The sequence below is a fragment of the Saccostrea cucullata genome, unplaced genomic scaffold (genome assembly GCF_032062105.1).
Source record: "Saccostrea cucullata isolate Sc308-1 unplaced genomic scaffold, CSIRO_AGI_Scuc_v1 ctg7340, whole genome shotgun sequence".
NCBI classification, from domain to species: Eukaryota; Metazoa; Mollusca; class Bivalvia; order Ostreida; family Ostreidae; genus Saccostrea; species Saccostrea cuccullata.
Genome location: NW_026927971.1, coordinates 1,293 through 24,022, shown reverse-complemented (window position 1 = coordinate 24,022; position 22,730 = coordinate 1,293). Strand labels below are relative to the sequence as shown.

Genomic DNA, 22,730 nt, shown 5'->3' with positions numbered 1-22,730 from the left:
AAATAATGAAAGAAAATCTAATAAAGAAAAATATAAGTGATGGGTATCAATAAAAGACGTCTGCAAAAAGTGAGTTCTGAAAAATTTTACCAAAGTACAATTTACATATGAAATCATTATTATTTTATCAATATGATCGAGTGATCTGCGGATATGGGACTTTTAAACCTCATTACTTATCCTAAAGTAATGAATATTTTAAGAGGTATTTCAATTATTCTGTTGATATTGTCAAAAGTAATGTTCTATGTAATTGCAATCAACTAACAAGAGAACATTGAAATAATTGACAAGGTCCTTAACCGTTCAAATGGGTATTCCTTGTGACAAGATCATATACTGAGAAACAACAAATTACGCCTTCACCCTGTACAATATACCGGGTAGTATGCTTTAATTTCATAAATTAAACATTAACCTTGGTCATAACTATTGAATGGTAAGTGCTTCGGCTTTTATATTTCATATATTCATTTAGACAAGAACACCTCCCTGTATAGAAATGATTTAAACCCTTGCATTTGAGATAATTAATGATTGCCATGAGTTGCTGTGTGTTTCACAAGAAAAAGTATCCAAATTATTGTACATGAAAGTATCACGGCTTGAATTTGACTGGATTTGTCATAATACGGAAGGTGCTGTGTATGCTATTTTCTTAATTGCTAAGATTATGTAGAGCAATTATATGCAGGCTAATTTTTTTCTTGTAAAATTATGCCATGGAACATCAAAGAATAATTGTATATTCAAGGATATTAAGATAAGTATACGTACCAGGTGATTTCAGCCACCATTTAATAATACATGTACAATATACATTACGAAAATTGTATCTTATTTATTATGCATGATGATAACATTTATATATACTGGTAATGGAACTCCAGTTCTCATTTATCTGTGTAAATCTTATGTACAATAGGAGCAAAACCGTTTAACGGAAGTATTCAGGGGAGGGGTAAGTTGTCATCATCATGAAAATAGTATATCAAAAATACATTTCAAAATCTTTTCTTTTTCAGAAAATTCCTCGTTATATTATATTGCAATCAAAGTGAAGTAAATTATTTTCCATGAAATATGAAAATAACAAACAATAATCATTTTCAAATGTCCGTCAATGGAAGATGAACACACGCTTCTTCAAATTTAAGGGTAGGATCAGGTGCTATTGAAGAAGCAACCACCCCCTATATCGATCTGTCAGTCTATTTCATCAATTTTATTGTCAACAGTTTTCCTCGTTTCAGAATTTTTTGTACGCAGACATACGTAAAATATTTTTTTCGTAAATATATGCAGCTTTGCAAGCTATTTTTTCATGAAATAAGGAACACTTCGTTTTGTCAATAATATTTTGCATTTTGAAGTAATTTTATCATTTCTTTTTTTCGTTTTTTTTTTCAGTTATTCTATCGTGATGATCATTCATCAGGTCTATCGTATTTTGCATAGATTGTACAGTACATTGTATTTTGTGTTCGTGATGTTTTGTATTTTGCGTTTATCGTTTTGAAGAGTGTTCGAGTATGAAATTGCAGTGAATTTTAATTGAAACCAGAAAATTAATTTAAAAGTCTACATAGTGTGTGATTAAATTAAAAATCCACAAAAAAATAAAAAAAACAAGAAAGGATTATCAGAAATATCGTATAATAGATGCATGCAAGCAATATGATATCAATATAATTTTAATTTAATGTTATATCTAAGGATGTATTTATTTAATTACAAAAAAATCATAAGGTAGTAAAAAGTAATGCATCAAAATTTTTGCAGCTAATATAGAATGATGATAAAGCCTATCGTTTCTACCGTGATGGTCCTTGTTGTTGTTGCATTGTCCATTGTAAGAGCTTCATCTCCAAATGAGTTCATGGGAGACATGAATGGTTACAGAAGTGCCTGTAAAAAACTGGGCTGGGAACCGAAGCAAGGTTTGCATCACTTAATTTTTACATTGTTTTGATTTTTCATATCACAGGGAGATCCCCCTGCCATTGTTGTATATATGTTACCTGGTGATCTCCCATCTTCTAAATGTACATTCATCAATGATAATCATGTCTTGCTTAGACTTTAGGGAGATCCCGCTGCCATTGTGATATTAGGTGCTCAATAAGTCTCTGTACGTTTGTCTGGGATCTCCCTAGTAGTTAAGGTAGTTTATTTGTAATTAGTTGTTATCTTCGTCATTAATAAATGACAATATTCATCAAACAATGTTTTGTAGTGTTTTAAGGAGGTAAAATTAACAAAGCTGCAGGACCAACAGGGAACTGGTTTTCAGACATTCTTCACAATACAGACATTTTGTCTAGCATAAGATAAATGGAGGGCATAATTGTAAATATGTGATTATTTCAAGTAAAAATACTAATATTAAACTCCACTTAGTATTGTCTCCTTTCATTTAGATACAATAATCAATTATGTGTACACATATATAAATATAAACACTTAAATATATTTTCTTGGTTATTAGTAAGAGAATAATGATGCGCACAGCCTTTGCAGAAAAAATACGTAAATTGTTACCCCTTCAAGTAATTTTTTTTTTAAATTACACAAATTTTCAACGAATTATTGTATAGAAATATTTCATACCACAAAAATGAAATGAGAAAAAAATTATTTTTGAAGACGTCTCTCTATGAGTGGAAAAATCTCGAATGCGATATTGAATTAATTCATCCATTTTTGTGTCATGTAGATTGCACCGCAAACCACATTATTGCCTTCCATGCCAACATAAAGTCCCATCTTACCAATGTCCCGGTAAATACAACCATTCAATTCAACAACGTCCAGTTAAACAGGGGCGGGGCTTACGACCCAGAAACCGGCATCTTTACTGCCCCGGAGGAGGGGGTCTACTCTTTTGCTTGGAATTTCCTGTCAACAAAAGGAGGCACCGTGTATATTGCTGCAACAGTAGATAATTTCGATCATGCCCATACGTGCATCGGGAACCAGCAAAGTCAATATATCAGCACGTCTGGTCAGCTGATCTACGAGTTGAAGAAGGGAAACAAAGTTTGGATAAGAGTTTGGCACGTTCCGGCCACATTCATACACGGTGGATATTATACGTACTTTTCCGGAAGTAAAATTAACTCATTTTGAAAACTTAAGAAGAGAGAAAAATACTGACATGGAATGAACAGACATGTTCTAATTTCCTAATTATAAGAGATAAAAAATAAATACAATTTAAAAATTAAATATTGTTTATTTTAATATTTTTTAAAAACAAATCCACCATAATTAAAAACGACAAAGTTCAAATAGTTATCATTTTACGTAATTCTTCATTCTGCTCGAATGGACAGATTGTTCTCGAGGGACAACAAGTCTAACGTAGCTCATCCAAAGTCAGTTAAAGTGCCCCAAACAGTTTCAAAAAACGGCTGAAGATTTTCAACTCAGAAAACAAAGGAAATGCTTTGATTTTGATAGAACAATATTCGAATGATCAGAAAACACATATGATAGCTCTTGAAAGGGGGTATTATATTCTGCACACATATGGAACAAATACAATGTAATTTTAGCAGTGAATTACGTTATTTCTTAAGGTGTTACCAAAAAAATTAAATACATTATTATTGTAGATTCAAAATGGTGTTTCAAGTAGTTGTATTTGATAGAGTTATATATAACTATCCAATTAAAAACCGCAGTGTAATTGAAAATTTACCATATATTCAAAAATATTCCATATTAACACATAGTTAATGTACGAAAAATTAATAATATGGATTTTGAGAAAATGACATCTTATTTTTTCTTTGTTTAAACTCGCATACTCAGATTAACAAAGAAGTTTGTATGTGTTTGCAGATGTATACCTTTTATATAAAGACTCTCAAGTTTTTACATTTTGGAATTCAAAGTAAACGTTTATTTTGAGACAGGAGCAACCTGTCTTCTTTGTAACGTAATTCACATTCATCCTTAAAATGAAAAACTAATGATTATTATTGGTTGAACAACACCATTTTTACAAATTAGAATACAGAAAATGATTATAAATATTGCAATATCTTTGCAATAGACATCATAATTATAAATATATATCTAGATTGTTATCATTGTAAAACATCATATTTCACACACCTTGGTATTTTTCAGATGAAATCAAAAGCTGTATATTCTGAAAGTGCAGAATTACTACGGTACATGTACCTATTACAGATGATTTAAACATTATATCTACACGATTTCTGGCGTTGCACTTAAGTTTGGTGGGATTAAGCATCAAATTATATTTCAAAATCAATCTGCATTATAAAACAAACAATGTAACGTAATTCACATACCAGATTGTAAGTGTCAATATGGAAACAAATGTTTAAAGTAAGGAGAATTTTCTTATTTAAGTGTGTTCTATTTAGTTCTTTCAACAAATTTTGGACCTTTTCTAGACCCTTTTACTATTAAAAAGATCTGTTTATTCCTGTACTGAGATGAGGCGATTTTTGGGTTAATTCTGAAGTTGGTACATAAAACTTAATTTTACACGTTAGACCTCTTTTTCCAGGTAGTTATCTCCTTCTTTGGCCTTTACCTACCACCGACTTTTCTTTTGGGGCTCAGCATTAATCATTTTAGTCATTATCTAAGATTAAAACTGTAATTATGTAATCTGTGAATTACGTTACACTGTTGTGGATTACGTTACACTATCATACAGACCTTGCCTGATGTAAACACCGAGCGAATCAATGTTTTATATTTATGATATCTTAGTAGCACATATATCCTTCATTTTCAAAACGAAATTCCTATAACACTATGAACCATGTGAACGATGAAATAGTTTTATTTATTTAAAAATAAAATTTTCAGTTTTAAGATAGTTTTTAAACCGCTGCATTAGTTAAACCCGTTCCCGCCTGTAAACTTCCTTTCTATAAGTTCCTATATGATAAGTGATGACATTGAATAAAGATTCATGGTAATTTTGCTCCTAGTTAGGATTCTTTTATAACAAAAAGAAAATTGATCATAACGTAATTCACTGTAACGTAGTTCATGAACTTCGACTTTAATTCAAATATTTAACTAATGACAACAGTTTAAGGCATTGTCTATGTGTGATTTATAATGGGCATAAGTGTGTATATCAGTCAGGAGATTTGATGTTCGTAGCATTTAGGAATTGTGCGTAAGATCGCGTAACGTAATTCACAATTAAATGCAAAAATGGAAAATTTTCAAAATTCGTGAATTTTTTGACACAGATGTTATCATATGCCTGTAAATCATTATTTTTTTTAAATTTTGATAAGTTAATAATCAATTTTATCCGTGTAACGTAACCGTTAATGCCACTTACAATTTCGTTAAAGCAGTGAGAAAATCGTAACGTAATTCACTGCATTAAATGGGACATTCAAATTACGCAGTGCAAAATTTTTTTTTTGGCTATGGCAGAGAAATTATAAGTAAAAATGAGTTGTTTAACCCTTTTTTATTATGATATACAATATTTAGCATTTTTATTGGTAATCCTAAATTATTTTTTCAAACCTGAATAAAACCACCCTTGTTTGTGACACCCTGTTTTGATCAAATTAGGCTTAGAAATCCTTTACTTTTGAATAGTAAACGGGATCAATACATCGTGATATCTATATTTTTAAATCGATCATAACTTAACATCACATTTCAACCCCTAAACAACTGAAGATGCGGGTTTTTGTCTTCAAAAACTGTTTGTGACATCGAAAACTAGTTTTGGGGCACTTTAATTGACTTTGGATGAGCTATATAATAGTGCTCTATTTATTTGCAAAATTATTGGGGGCATGACCACCCGTTCCCCCTCCCCAGGTACCTACGGACATGAACACACATCAGGGCATTCAGTATAGTATCTGTTACGCTTTGGGGTACCCATCTCTTATCCCCAACTTCTCTCATACTACTGAATGAAATTTAATGAGATTTTCAGAGAATCTTTATTACGAATGGACAATGTGCACCACCTATTTTTCTTTTTTATCCGACACATATTTTGGGTTTCCATAGCAAAACATAGATACTGCCATTAAACATGTAGTCATATGGGAGGCGGGGGTATCACTGATTTAGTGAGAACATTGCTCACAGTGCCTCTAGTTTTCTCAAAATCCGTTGGCCTATGATTTTTTTTTTAAAATGTGATTGTTTTTTTTTTCTTATCCGCAGTCAAAATATTTTGGGGTTTTTTCTCAATGCATGCCGACTTACCAATGATGACTTTAAAAAAATCAGCTTAACTGTGACATCTAGTAAGTTTTAAAAAATACAGCTGGACAAGTATTTTGTTTCCATTGTTTTAGATCATTTGATCAAGAGAAAAATGGAGACTAATGCATACGGCAGTTTCGATTTTATAAAACATAAGTTTCGCGTTTATCAACAAAAATTACGCTTAATAGAGGTATAGAACAAAATGTTAAAAATTCATGAAAATAATGCGTTAAAACGTTAAAATGGTCTTTCTTTTATCTACGAAAATGAGCTAGGTTCCAGGCTTTCTTATTCATTTATAATTAACTGTTAGTAATTTATATGCATGCGATTGCCGATGGAAACTGGAAGTCAGATTTTTAATCTTAGAGTTTGATTTTTTTTCACTGGATCGTGAAATGAAGGGTAATTGCATATATACTCTAAACTACGGAAGCGTATTAGGGCCGCACCAGTACCTTTTATTAATTTGTTATAACAAATTATCACTAATAAGTGTTTTTTTTTAATTTTACAGAATCAGTGATTAGATTTATATACTGGATAATGTAACAAAAATTTAGTCATGTAACATGGACCCCATGTTAAACTGGTATTACGTTATCACATGTACTTTTAAGAAACATCTCTTGTTTATATAGGGTCTGTCCCCGCCCCTCACCCACCCATTCTTATTTGTTGTTGCTCTAGGTTCGAATCTCCCGTGTCCACAGCTGTCGATCTGCCCTGCAGGTGACACAAATTAAGATCCGCGTAACTTTATACAATAACAATGAATATGACTGCATAAATGAACAAATAAAAAATCACAGAAATTCTAGATCAATTGTACACAACTTTTTCTTAAATCTATTTACATGCAACTTTCTTGGGTTTGCTAACTGCAGTACTCGATTCTGGTGGTGCAAGCTTTACGTGTGCATGTGCGTCGGAACCGGAGGGGGGGGGGGGTGCAAAGATAGACATAATACAGGCATTGAAGATTAGCCCCCCCCCCCCCCCCCCCACACACACACACTTTCAACAGGCACGCTGCAGTGTAGTCAAAGGAGGGTAAGTGACATTCTAATTAAAACAAAAGGCCCATGGGCCATCGCTCACCTTAGCACATGGGCTGGTTAAAAAAAAACTCAAATCATGCAGCTCAGTATTGAAAAGTTTACTTGTTGGGGAAGGGGAGGATTTTTCTTTATTACTTGAGAAATTATATCAATAAAGCATACATGTATAATTTTGCCATACTTGAGAAGAAATTTTAAGGAGGAACAGGACCTTTACCTGAAAAAAATCCTGTCAATGAATTTTTTTCGTATTTTTTATATTACTAATTTAATGTGTACTTAACATTTTAAAAACGGTCCTGTCATGGGATTTCTTGACTTATTTAAAAGATATCGTCCCACAAATACCACCCTATTTAGAGTTTGTATGGAGTTTAGATACTTCATGTTTACGGGCCCATAATAGAGTCCATAATGCGATTTTTTACGCCCAAACGATAAATATGATAGATAACACTATATACTCAAATATTTTAGAATATTCATAGTGTTTAAATTATCGGAAAGCAATTGTTTTAATTTTATATAGTATTTGGGTGGGATAATTTTTGCATTTTTCAAGGCAGCTTCAACGACAAAAACCTCATTTTGAAAAAAATTCTAGATCTGTCAATAAATATTTCTAAATTTACGATTTAATGTCAGTCCTTCATCGTAATTATTTACTGCATAAATATCACAGGGTGAAGCTTACCTCAATATCGCACAAGACATCGTTGAATTAGACATAAGCATGAAAAAAACGCTTCACGTTTGTATTTTCCGAGTGCGGGAAATTAATTGTGACGTCACACGAAAACATAAACATTCAAAATTATCTAAATAGAGAGAATATCTGTTACTAAACACGAAAAAAATATTAATTTAAAAAAATCTGCTTCAGAATTTATCACGATACATTGATTGTGACCTGTTTATTATGAAATAAAACTGATCATGACGGGTGTGTACACGTACATGTACTTGATCTAGCTGCACTGAAAATTCAAACACTACGTCTATGACGTCACTGACGTCAGACTGCAGGGTAAAGAGAAACAAATGTGTGGATTTGGCAACTTCACAATATCTAAATGATGGCAAGATCTTTAAAAATTTTATGAATAATAATTTCTAAAATTAAATGTTTAAAAAACAATTTTAGAATTTAGAATAAAATTACACAATAACAACGTTTAACATGTATATCATAACCGATTATGACGTAATATGTCTTTTTAGTCATGTGACATGTTCCCTGTCTCCCCTTAAAGATTTTTCCTATATATTTCTATGTAAAGATTTTATTGCCCATTATGGTCCTACCTTACCCCCCAGAGGTCATGATATGAATAAACTTGAATTAACTGAGGATGTTTCCATATTAATATCACCAATCATAGCGTTGCTGATCTTGAAGATTTTTAAAAGATTTTTCCTATATGTATTCCTATGTAAAACTTTGATCAGCATTGTGGCCCCTCCCTATCCTTGGGGGTCATGATTTGAATAAACTTGAATCTACACTGCCTTAGGATGCTTCCACATGAGTTTCATCTTTCCTGGTCCAATGAATTTGAAGAAAAAGATTTTTCCTTTATATTTCTATGTTAAACTTTGACCAGTCATTGTGGTCCCACCCTACCCCTGGGGGGTCATGATTTGAGGAAACTTAAATCTTCCCTACCCAAGGATGTTTCAAAATAAATATGATCATTTACGCCTTTGTTTTCCTTGAAAAAAAAAAAGATTTTTTAAGGATTTTCGATCATATGTAAAACTTTGATTGGCCATTGTGGCCCCACCCTACCCTTACGGGGTTATGATTTAAAAACAAACTTGAATCTTTCATATAAATATGGCCAATCATGGCTTTGCTATTCTTTAGAAGAAGATTTTGAAAGATTTTTCCTATATATTTCATATAAAACTTTGATTGTCTCTTGTGGACCCGCCCTACCCCCGGGGGTCATGATTTGAACAAACTTGAATCTACACTAACTAAGGATGCTTGCATATTTCTTTGACTTTACATTTTGCCCTTTACATTTGAACTTACATTGTGGCCCCGCCCTATACCCCCAAGGGTCATGACTTGAACAAAATTGAATCTACACAACCTGAGAATGCTCCCATATGAACAGGACTAATCACGGCTTCGCTATTTTTGAAAAGATTAAGATTTTTAAAGATTTTTTCTACATGTTTCTATGTAAAACTTGGCTTCCATGTTGCGGCCCCGCCCTACCCCCAGGGGTCATGATTTGAACAAACTTGAATCTCCACTACCTGAGGATGCTTCTATAAAAATATGTCATTCATGCCTTTACTATTCCAGAGAAGAAGTTTTTTAAAAAAAATTCCTATATATTTTTTATGTAAAACGTTGATCGGCCATTGTGGCCCGCCCTACCCCAGGAGGTCATGATTTGAATAAACCTGGATCTACACTACCTGAAGATGCTTCCCTATAAGTTTCATCTTTCCTGGCACAGTGGTTCTTGAGAAGAAGATTTGAAAAGAATTTTCCTATATATTTCTATGTAAAATTTTGATTGTCCATTGTGACCCCAGGGGGTCATGATTTGAACAAACTTGAATCTACACTACCTGAGGATGTTTCTCTATAAGTTTCAACTTTCTTGGCAAAGTGGTTCTTGAGAAAAAGATTTTTAAAAAAATTCCTATATATTTCTATGTAAAATTTTGATCGTCCATTGTGGCCCCGCCCTACCCCCGGGGGTCATGATTTGAATAAACTTGAATCTACACTACCTGAAAATGCTTCCCTGTAAGTTTCATCTTTCCTGGCACAGTGGTTCTTGAGAAGAAGACTTTCAAAGAATTTTCCTATATATTTCTATGTAAAACGTTGATCGGCCATTGTGGCCCTGTCCTACCCCTAGGGGTCATGATTTGAACAAACTTAAATCTACACTACCTGAGGGTGCTTCCATATAAGTTTCATCTTTCCTGGCAAAGTGGTTCTTGAGAAGAAGTTTTTTTAAAAAAAATTCCTATATATTTCTATGTAAAACTTTGATCGATCAATGTTTCCCTGCCCTACCCCTGGGGGTCATGATTTAATTGAACAAACTTGAATCTACACTACCTGAGGATGTTTCTCTATAAGTTTCAACTTTCCTGGCACAGTGGTTCTTGAGAAAAAGATTTTTAAAACATACCACCAAATTTTCACTATTTCTTAATTATTTCCCCTTGAATAAGGGCGTGGCCCTTCATTTGAACAAAGTTGACTCCCCTTCACCCAAGGATACTTTGTGCAAAAGTTTGGATGAAAAGAAGATGAAAATGTGAAAAGTTTGCAACGACAACAACGACGACAGACAACGGACAAAATTTGATCAGAAAAGCTCAAAATCCTTCGAGCTAAAAAAAATGTAAAAATAATAATAAAAAAAAAAAGTTTACAGACGGACTACAAAAAAAATGTGATCAGAAAAGCTTATTTGAACTTTCAGCTCAGGCGAGCTTACAAAAACTATTAACGGACTAACAGTGTTGCAGACGGAAGTAGTCCAGGATTTTTTAGACACATCTTTGACCACAGTGACAGTTTGGCTTGACTGCTCATTTACTGCAAAAGCCTGCGCTGAATCTCTTGCTAGTGCCCATATTGTCCCTTGAGCAGGTGTGACAGAGTTTGTCAATCTTTGAAATTGTGTGACAGAGTTTGTCGATCTTTGAAATTGTGTGACAGAGTTTGTCGATCTTTGAGGTTGTGTGACAGAGTTTGTCGATCTTTGAGCTAGTGGGACAGAGTTTGTCGATCTTTGGGATTGTGCGACAGAGTTTGTCGATCTTTGGACTTTTTGCAGAGTTTTTCGATCGTTGAGCCGGTGCGACAAAGTTTGTCGATCGTTGAGCTGGTGTGACAGAGTTTGTCGATCTTTGAGATTTTGTGACAAAGTTTGTCGATCTTGTGAGTCGGTGCGACAGAGTTTGTCGACTCTTGTGTTGTCGTCTCTTGAAGGGAGCTCTGGGTGATCGGGGGGTCCGAGGTCCTCCAGAGTCGGCGTCGGGTGATAAATGTAGTCGGAAGGGGCCTACCTGTTGATGGCTTTAACCAGAGTCTGAAAAAAAAGATCAATCAGGACCCTACACGCTAGCTGCAGAACTGTAGCGTTATGGTTTCAAGTACATGTATTAGTCTTTGACCATAACGCTACAGATCGATCCCGTAATACAAAAATGTGCAATTTACGGCACAAGATTTTTTTGCACACGTTTGGGGAAAATTTCTCCACTTTCTAGCATTGGTCAATCAACTACCTTTCACTCCCTAATTTTAGACACAATCTTTATCCAATATGTATATTTTATCCACCTCCCAACCCTTTATAGTCTTCTCTATATGCAATAAACTCACTTAATGTGAATAAAACGCAATCCAACAGACAATTCTAATCAAGTTAAGGTTATACGCAACGTAGTTTTCACTTTAATGGGTTCCCTGGAGTTGAAGAGTTCCTTTAAATGAAGGACCTGTGTGCAATACTGTTAATGTCTATATATGGGTTTGTACACCTCTTCTCAAACAAATTTTGATAAAAAAAATCTGGAATTTATGTTTTGTAATTTTGTGGTAGTTGTACTTAGTTTTATTTTATTTTAATTAATGCTATTTATTTTATTTCAGGAATTTCATTCATTCATCCATTCATTCATTCATGCATTTACACAAGCGTTGCGCATTACTAATATTTTGTTTTATGTTTTGTAATTTTTGTACATTTTTCTTTGAATAATGCAAAAAATTTCATAATTTGATATCTTTTCAAAACCCTTGGTAACGCATGCTGATTTTTTGTCTAAGAACATGTAATGGTATTATAAGTTTAAATTTAGAATATCTTGAAAAATTATCAGCAGGTAAGGTACCTTGCGTATGTCCTTAAAACAAATTGACGCCTTTCCCCTTTTACGAAATAAGATGTTCAAGTTTGGACAATTTTCTTCTTTTTCGGGTAAATTGATTTTTTATTTCGGGCAGAGAGTGAGTGCCCCTCACCCACACAGAAAAACGCTGAGCTACGTCACTGGTTTACAATCTATAAATGGTAAAACATGTCCTGCTTCCTTTAAGAGCCTTTTATATCCCTGAATCCTTGTCTTAAAGGTCTACAGGGATGCATCGTCTCAAGCCACGGTTCGAAGTCCGCACATAGCTCTCTCCCAGAATGTGAGAGGGTCGTACATTTTGGCCGTGGTCTATGATGATGACAGGAATGTGGCCATGGTAAAGTTTCCGACAGCTTCAGTTCCATCAATCGTAATTCTACAATTTTGACTTACAGTATTTTTATTTAATACTAATTTTTATTTTAAAAAATTGTACTCACAAAGGTCCATATCATATTGGAGAGAGAGAGAGAGAGAGAGAGAGAGAGAGAGAGAGAGAGAGAGAGAGAGAGAGATTTCATGTAAATAAAATATAAATGAAAATTAATCACCACAAGAAACATTTGGGGAGGATGCGATAGTGTAATATTATTCAAGTACACATCCCTGAAATCAGTATAGATTTTCGCAGAAAGCGATCAAGAAGGTCGAAAATATCGGAAATTCACTTATAGCTGGGTCCACACCACGGCTTTCCCAAACCTCATGCCTCCTCGGGCGTCCATTTCAAAAGTACCCTAGCTATACCCCTGGTTTTAATAGATGTCAGAGAAGTTGAAAGAAAATTCTCAGGTTATTGCTATTAACACGTATTTCTACACACTCCCCGTAAATTGTCGATGTCAGGGGATTCCGAAACATTGATCACGTGACGCGAACCTGCTTACGTCAGACTGATTTTGAAGGTTCACCTGTCAACATCCGTCATAGCTTTTGCTTCTGCATTTGCATTCATTCTGCGATTTCACACTGCTATTCAACGAGACAACTTGCACAGAAGAAGATTCCTACGAGATGAGGTTGGTTTTTTGATGTCTTCGTATTTAATTCGCGACTTTATACAGCTTTTCATAAAAATAACACTCGGTGAATACCCGAACATTTGCCCTCCAGCAAAAACCATGAGGGATTAGACCGGAACATATATTTTGAATTATTTGTTTACATGTATATTCAAGTGTATTATTATTATTTTAACATGTATAATTTGTGAAATTGCGTAGACAAATGTCAATGTTCATTTTTATGGAAAATTGAATACATCCGGTTAAAAGTGCGCATGCGCATGAAGATTTCTTATATTGCTCACCATGCGTTCAACATAAATTTAATTTTGCATGTTTTGAATTTTTAAAATTATATCTTTATCCACATGCAGATCAATCTTGAATTATTTCACATACATGTAACTATGTAGCCAAATCTGAAAAATGTGAAAGACACTGATGTCCCCCATATGATAGCCTATGGCAAAGTAGAATTTCAATGCAAGTTAAACTTCAAGGAGAAGTGATCAACAAAAATGATTTTTTTTCAAAGACTTATGAATAAACCTATGAAATATAAAAGCCCAAGGTAATCCTTCAAAAGTTATGGCCAGTGTTATTTTTTTTTTTTTTGAAGAGAGAGTCTAACTCGCAGGTCAATGTCAAATGGTAAGAATCAGTTATCTCCAGGAAAGGACTTGTCACAAAAATATACATGTACATGTGAAATACAAAAGCCCTAGCACCAACTGTTTAAGGTTATATCCATAGTGTAAAGTTTTTTTTTAACTAGATCAAATTCCAAGGTCAAGGTTAAAAAGGTCAAAGTTGTTGGTACAATGCATAAGTATTCTTAGAAAGATTTTGTCACAAGGAATACGCATGAAATATAAAAGCCCAAGTTTATATAAAAGTCCAAATTTTGTTCAAAAGTTAGGGCAAAGGTTATAGATTTTTTTAGTGGGCTAAACTTCAAGGTCAAAATCAAAAGGTCAAGAATACTTATACCCAGAGAAAGGTCTTTCACAATGTGTACACAAGTAAAATATTAAAGTCCTAGCTCCAAGGTCAAGTCAAATATATTCATACCCAAAGAAAGTATGTCTTGTCCAAGAAAAGGTCCTAATTGTCACAAGCAATACAAAAAAGTTTTGTGAGACAAAATATTAACAGAGAAAAAGACAGACAGGGCAAAAACTATATACCCCAAATCTTTGATTACATGGGCATAAATATATTTTGTTGAAAAAAATTAAATTATTAAAGTTTTAGCCAATCAGATTGCAGCGCATGTACACACACGTTATGCATGAACATGGTGACAGTAGTCCATTATATCAAAATATCCTGTTTGGTTGAAAAAAATTACAGAGCTTATATTTTCATTTAAGCCAAAAAAATTGCACGTGTTTTCATGATAATTGCTATATATCATGTATTTATTTTTACCATGACATATTGTCTATGCTACTAATATATCCTTATATTATGGCTCTTAACCAAAATTTTATATTAAGAGATGGTCATTTTAAACCTTTGGGGATCAAAATATTAACAGAAAGCTATATACCCCAAATCTTTGATTACATGGGCATAAATATATTTTGTTGAAAAAAATTAATATTATTCAAATGAATGGCTCTTAACCATTTTATATTAAGAGATGGTCATTTTAGCTCACCTGATCTGAAAGCTCAAGAGAGCTTTATTGTTCATATTTTGTCCGTCTTTCGTCCGTCTGTCCATCGTCTGTAAACTTTTTACATTTTTGACTTTTTCTCAAAAACCACTAAGCCAATTTTAACCAAACTTGCCACAAAGCATCCTTGGATAAGGGGGATTCAAGTTTGTACAAACAAATAAACTCATTCAAGGGGAGATAATTAAGAAATAGTGAAAATTTGGTCACATGTTTTAAAAATCTTATCCTCAAGAACAACTGTGCCAGGGAAAATTAAACTTATGGTGAAACATCCTTAGGTAGATTCAAGTTTGATCAATTCATGTTCCACAGGGTAGTTGTGAGCCCATAATGGGCAATCAAAGTATATAGGAAAAACTTATTAATAAAATAATATTTTCTCAAGAATTGTAAAGACATTATTGGTCATATTTATATGGAAGCAAGGGATTGAGTGGGAGCACAATCAGATGATCAAAGCTGAATATTTTGGAAAAATGATCTTAAAACTCGATCCTCTTCTTAAGAACAACAAAGCCATGATTGTTCATATTTATACTGAAACACCCTCTGGTCATGTAGATTCTATCATAAACATTTGTTCTAATCATGACCTCCCCCTATCCCCCCCTCATGGTAAGGGCCTGGCATAAAGGATAATGATCAAAGTTTTTCATAGAAGTTTATCTGAAAAATCTATAAAAATCTTTTTCTTTAGAAGCACTGGGCCAGAAAAGCTAAAACTTATGTGAAAGCATTCTGGAAGTGTTCAGATCATGGGCCACAATAAGGAATCAAATTTTACATCAAAATTTGTATAGAAAAATCTTTGAAAATCTTCTTATCAAGAAACACTGGGCTAGAAAAGATTTATTAGCTCACCTGAGCTGATTGCTCAGGGGAGCTTTTCTGATCACCTGTTGTCCATCTGTCTGTGTAATCCAACTTGGTACAAAGCATCTTTGGGTAAAGGGGAGTTTAAATTTTTAAAATGAAGGGTCAAGTCCACGTTCGAGGGGAGATAATCAAGAAAAGATAAGCTTGATAACTATTACTTATTAAAACAATTTCGAATAAATCTGCTGCTTTAAGTAGAGGTCCAAGGATTTCAGGGGTCCAAGGTGACTTTCACTGCCCCCCCCCCCCCCCCCCAAAAAAAAACCCTCTAAATTTGCACATGCAGTTAATTGTCATAAACTTATCATTGTCACTCACTCAGATTTATTCACTTGAAGGACCAAATGGAGGTATAATAAATAAGATAGAAAATTAATGAACGCGAGAGAGTTAAAATTTTTTTTCTCAACAAACTAGATTTGTTTCTGAAACACAAATGCCCACCCATGCATGACAGCTTATGGCAAGGGTTGAAGTTTCTCAAATTTCAAAGTTCAAGGTCAAAAGGTCAAAATTGTTGATGTCCAAAGAAAGTTCTTGTCAGAAGGAATACATCTTTGAAATATGAAAAACCCTTGTACTAACAGTTGAAAAATTATGGTTAAGATTAGTTTCCTTAACAAGGATCAAACTCTAAGGTCAAAGTATGGAAGCCATAGCATCAACTACATGTATTCAAAAGTTATGGCCAACTAGGTTAAAGTTCAGAAAGTTTTGGTAAAAGTGGGTCAAACTCTAAGGTCAAGTTCTAGAAGTCAAATTTGTTGGTCTTGTTACAAGGAATACTGCTGTCAGTGAAAATTATGAAAACCATAGCCCCACCCACTCAAAAGTTACGGCCAAGGTTTAAATTTTTGGAAACAAACAGACAAATGTCTTTAGGTAGTGTTCATTCTAATATCTTCAAATCATGATCCTCATGGTCTTATATATTGGTGTATTCAAAATTAAGAATAATCATCACTATATAGGTATTGAATTGTTGGTATATTCTTGATAAGCGCTACACACATCCACGTTGTATGTTGTATTTATATAATGATTTCGTATGGGTTTCTTGAATAAGCGCATCAATGTCTGTGCCAAAGCGGCTAAAATATGAAGCCTGCTTTTTTAAGTTTATATTATTACTACAGTAATAGTATATCTACGGGGACCTTCACTGGCAAAAAGATGTGAAATTGGAAAACTATGACTAGGAACGGGATCTGTAATCTGACCTCAACATGACCCAGAAAAAAACCTGTAACTTCTAGTGGCTTATTTTAAAAATCAAGGGAAATATTTGTGTTGTGTATACTGATAGCGTTTTCTTGTTTTTATCTAGATGGAGCCACGACGATCTACGAGGATTCGGCGTCGCCCTGCCTGGCACGCCGACTACGTGATGGACTTCCCGGTAAGTTTAATTATAGCTCACAATGTCCATTTCTTAGTTTATAAGGCTACAGTGAAAAAAGAATCTGAGATTCTCTGTCCAAATTTTTATCCCCTGCCATATAATGGGCGGGGGCAAATATATATATATAGTGTTACTAGTGTCACAGTGTTACTTGATTCCATCATTCTGTCCTCATTGACTTTCCATTCCTTATCTTAACAGACAGCAACAATTACACACATACATCTCAAAATTTATATGGATACGTCATAGGAATATGTATATACATGTAGTCAAGTTTGAATTTGGTTATATATGATTTTAGACAGAGTTACCTCTTGAACTTTTCCACTCTTTAAAGTTTTAAAGGATGTACATGTATTGATAGGGTGGTAATTTTACATTCCTGATTTTTGACAGAGTTATCCTTCTTGAACTTAAAAAATAACTTTTCATTTTCAGCTCTCAACAGACAGCAACAATTACACACATTCATCTCAAAATTTATATGGATACGTCATAGGAATATGTATATACATGTAGTCAAGTTTGAATTTGGTTATGATCTGATTAAATTCTTAAAATCGTGACCCCTGGGGGTAGGGCGGGGCCACAATAGGGAATTATTCTTTAAAAAGTTATTCTTCTTGAACTAAAAAAATTTAAGAATAAAATTTCAGCTTCCACTCTTTAAAGTTTTAAAGGATGTACATGTATTGATAGGGTGGTATTTTACCAGAACATTCAGGTCAAGTTCAACTGATTTTTGACAGAGTTATCCTTCTTGAACTTAAAAAATAACTTTTCATTTTCAACTCTCAGACTTTTGTAGGATCATGTACGTATGTAAAGGAGAAAGGCTGAAAACTGTCCATTCTGTGAGAGAAAGAACTAATCGAGGGCCGTAGGCCCGAGATTAGTTTTTTCTCTCACAGAATGGACAGTTTGAGGCCTTTCTCCTACTTAAAACATGATTCTCTTTGTTCTAAAACTTTAACAAAAAAAATGTGCAAAACACATACTATAAATTCTTTGTTTACAGAATGGACAGTTACACTGGTAAGCTTGGGGTGCACAGCAATTTGTTGAATAGCCATTGTGTTTACAGTTGCAAATAACAAAAGATCTTGAAGGTCTTTGTCTAAAGAATGGACAGTTACAGGTAGATTTCGGGGGATGCTAGTTTTTATATAAGAATGCAACTCCCCAAATTCAGTTTAAATTATGCTTGGTAAAGGCAAACATGTGTCTCTCCCATGGAGAGAATATATGACAGGATTGAAATCAGATTGAAACCAATTTAAGATGCACACAACCAGTGATACTTTGACCTGGAAACAGAGAATAGCTAGTAAGCGTAAAAGAAAATAATTTAGCCAATCTTTTATCCCCTCAAAACTTTGATGACAAATACAGATATTTCGAATTCAAACCGGAAATCTGTTTTTTTTTTTTTTTTTATTCAAATTCAGTTTTTAGGACACCTGAGTAACTTAGGTGACCTATTGCTATCTGTTTTCGTCCGTCGTCGTCCGTCGTGTGTTAACATTTTAACATTTTCAGCTTCTTCTCTGAAACCACTGGACCAATTTCAACCAAATTTGGTATACAGCATCTATGGGTGAAGTGGAACATAAATTGTGAATTTCATGGTCCCTGCCCCCCTGGGGTCTGGGGGTTGGGGCCAAAACCAGTAAAATTATTGCAATCTTTAAAAATCTCCTTCTTTACTCCTGGACATCAAGCAGGCAAACTGTTGGCATGAATGTATTGAGCATTGAGTCCTCTACCAAAATTGTGAAATTCATGGCCCCAGGGTCAGGGATTCTAGTGCTAGGGCGGGGCTATATAGATTATATAGTGAAAATGCATTATTTCTTTAAAAATCTTCTTCTCTGCTCCTGGGTATTAAATAAACTAACTTAGTACATAGTTATGATGAGCAAGAGTGCCTCTTCCAAAACTGTGAATTTTATGGCCCCAGGGTCAGGGGTTCTGGTGTTTGGGCGGGGCTCTATTGATTATATAGTGAAAATGCATTTATTCTTTGAAAATCTTCTTCTCCGCTTCTGGGTATTAAATTAACTAACTAAGTACATAGTTATGATGAACAAGAGTGCCTCTTCCAATATTGTAATTTTATGACCCCGGGGTCAGGGGTTCTGGTGTTAGGGTGGGACTCTATTGATTATATAGTGAAAATGCATTTATTCTTTGAAAATCTTTTTCTCCGCTTCTGGGTATTAAATTAACTAACTAAGCACATAGTTATGATGAGCAAGAGTGCCTCTTCCAAAATTTTGAATTTTATGGCCCCAGGATCAGGGGTTCCAGTGCTAGGGAGAGGCTATATAGATTATATAGTGAAAATACATTAATTCTTTGAAAATCTTTTCCTTTGCTCCTGGGTTTTATGCCATTGATCCAAGTATATATATTTATGATGAAGAAAGGTGCATCTAGCAAAATGATTATTTTTTATGCCCCCCCCCCCATCCCTGGGGCGGGGCGGGGGGGGGGGGGTGTTACATAGTCTGAAAATAAATTAATGCTTTGAAATCTGCTCTTTGGTATTAATCAACCATTTTATGATAAAATTTGCAAAATTTTGAAATATATGGCCCCAGGGTCCGTGGTTCCTTTGGGGTGAGGTGCAAAACTGGTTATAAAGTGGAAGTGCATTTTCTCTTTGTTACTCTGATCAACCTCTGGGTATTAATTGATAGAGTAAGCATGCTAAATTTATAATTATGATAAGCAATGGTGTCTCTTTCAAAATTATGAATTGTAAATTTCATGGCCTCTTGTTTAAAACACGAACCAAAGTTATTTGTATGAAAGTTGTTACACGATACTCAGGTGACCTATAAGGCCCGTGGGCCTCTTGTTGAGGATATATTAATTGCAGCAGTGTAATGGTAAAATGCAAATTGTATTCCGAGTGTTGGATAGCCATGGGCCAAACTTCGACCTGAAAATGTATTACAAATCAAATCTGGAAATGTTTTAATTTTGATTATTTGCTGCAGCAGTGTAGTTTTCATGGTGCAAACTGTTTTCTGGGAGATGGATTTAATATAAGCCTACTTCAAGCTTAAAATGGATTCTTCTCAAGGGAATGATGCTTCCAAAATCTTAATCAAATGTGAAATTGTGTCATTTAAATTCAAGTTTTGTGAATTGAAAAAATGTGCATTACTCATGGATTTAAATGTGTAAAATCGAACAAATCTGATGCAGACACTGTGTTCTGGATTTACTTATATCTCCAAGTTCTTTTTAGCTCACCTGAGCCGAAGGCTCAAGTGAGCTTTTCTGATCACATTTTGTCTGTCGTCCGTCCGTCTGTCTAGCTGTCTGTCTGTCCGTCTGTAAACTTTTCACATTTTCCACTTCTTCTCAAGAACCACCTGGCCAATTTTGACCAATCTTGTTACAAAGCATCCTTAGGTGAAGGGGAATTTAAATTGTTAAAATAAAGGGCCAAGTCCCCTCACAAGGGGAGATAATCAAGAAAAGACAAAAATAGGGTAGGGTCATTAAAAAATCTTCTTCCCAAGAACCACTGGTCCAGAAAAGCTTATGAAACTTATGTGGAAGCATCCTGGGGAATAGTGTACATAGAAATATATAGGAAAAATCTTTGAAAATCATTGTTCAAATCATGACCCCCGGGGGTAGGGCAGGGCCAAAATGGGGAATCAAAGTTTTACATAGAAATATATAGTAAAAATCTTTGAAAATCTTCTTCTCAAGAACCATTGGTTAAGAAAAGCTGAAACTTATGAGGAAGCATCCTGGGATAGTGTAGATTCTAAATTGTTCAAATCATGACCCCCGGGGGTAGGGCGGGGCCACAATGGGGAATCAAAGTTTAACATAGAAATATATAGGAAAAATCTTTGAAAATCTTCTTCTCAAGAACCACTGGTTCAGAAAAACTGAAACTTATGTGGAAGCATCCTTGGGTAGTGCAGATTCTAAATTATACAAATCATGATCCCCGGGGGTAGGGCGGGGCCACAATGGGGAATCAAAGTTTAACATAGAAATATATAGTCTAGGAAAAATCTTTGAAAATCTTCTTCTCAAGAACCACTGGGCCAGAAAAGCTGAAACTTATCTGGAAGCATCCTGGGGTAGTGTAAATTCTAAATTGTTCAAATCATGACCCCCGGGGGTAGAGCGGGGCCACAATAGGGAATCAAAGTTTAACATAGAAATATATAGGAAAATCTTTGAAAATCTTCTTCTCAAGAACCACTGGGCCAGAAAAGCTGAAACGTATGTGCACATGGAAGCATCCTGGGGTAGTGTAGATTTCAAAATGTCTAGGGTGAGGTCGCAATATGTAATAAAAGGGGGAAATCTGGTAAAGAACAGAATGGTGAAAGCTTCTCAGGTGAGCGATGTGGCCCATGGGCCTCTTGTTGTTATTCACATGTACATTAAATCGTATTTATTTAATATATTAATTTGTTTTTGTTTCCCTCTTGTGCACATGCTAAGGTTTACCTGTAATTCTCCATTCTTTTTGTTTCATCTGTCCATTCTGTTTGTTTTTAACTGTCCATTCTTATTGAAAAAACTGTCCATTCTTAAAAAGAATGGACAGTTTTCCAAAAAGAATGGACACTTACAGGTGGTTTAATGGATTGTTAGCTCAACACTAAGCTATAGAATGGACAACACAAACAAAAGGTTTACGTCACAATCATGTTTTAAATGTTAATATTGTACGTGCAGACAAGAATAAGGTGCAATTTTTGGATTTATTTTGCTCTAAAATTTCATGTTCTTGAAAAGTTTTGAAATTGGCTTTAATATAAGTTGAGAATTAAAGAATATGGCATGAAGAAAAATACTGGTCAAGATTGAATTTGGTAGTGGTACGATGAAACTTTTTGAAAATTCATTTTAATGACATTAATTTTATTTGTTTATACTGTTAATGTTTCCCCCCTTCTGTATACTTTTCAGTTCTGATCTGATTCTGATTTGCTCAGGTGAGCGATGTGGCCCTTGGGCCTCTTGTTTAAAATTTGTGTTCAACCAAGTTTAAAAAAACATTAATAACATTTTAATCAAACTTCATATGTTGATACATGCTGATGTAAGCTTCACAACTACATCAACATTTTTATACCCCAAGCTTTACTTTAACCTTGACCTCTCTTTTCTTAAATTAGTGTTTAACTCAGTTTTAAATCTAAACTATTCAACATATTTTTATCAAACATAAGATGCTGATACATATTAGTGAGAGCTATTCAAATGCATAAAAAACTTTTAACCTTTAACTTTCCTGTGACATTGACCACCCTTCTCTTTAATTTGCATTTTGGTTAAATTTAAAGAAACCATTTAAGATGTTTCTTTAGATTTCAATTTCAAGATTTAAAGATTCTCATCAGATTTCATACACCTATACAAATCTTCATGTTGCATTAGTAATATACACTAGACAGGGCATTCTGTCGTCATGTCATATGGATATACACTTGTACTTCTAGGTTTTTGCAGGTACCTGATTTTACACGGGTATTCGATTTTCATCTTATCTAAATGACCAGTCCCCA

The 22,730-nt window shown here is 34.2% G+C and overlaps 1 protein-coding gene across 1 annotated transcript; it reads left to right on the top strand.

The window, feature by feature from the left end:
- The first annotated feature begins 858 nt into the window (after nt 1-858).
- On the top strand, nt 859-3,228 carry LOC134276038 (heavy metal-binding protein HIP-like). Its single transcript, XM_062758324.1, has 3 exons — nt 859-961; nt 1,783-1,940; nt 2,717-3,228. Exons 2-3 carry the CDS (start codon nt 1,793-1,795, stop codon nt 3,127-3,129), a joined length of 561 nt encoding a protein of 186 aa, XP_062614308.1. The 5' UTR covers nt 859-961; nt 1,783-1,792; the 3' UTR covers nt 3,130-3,228.
- Nucleotides 3,229-22,730: the final 19,502 nt, after the last annotated feature.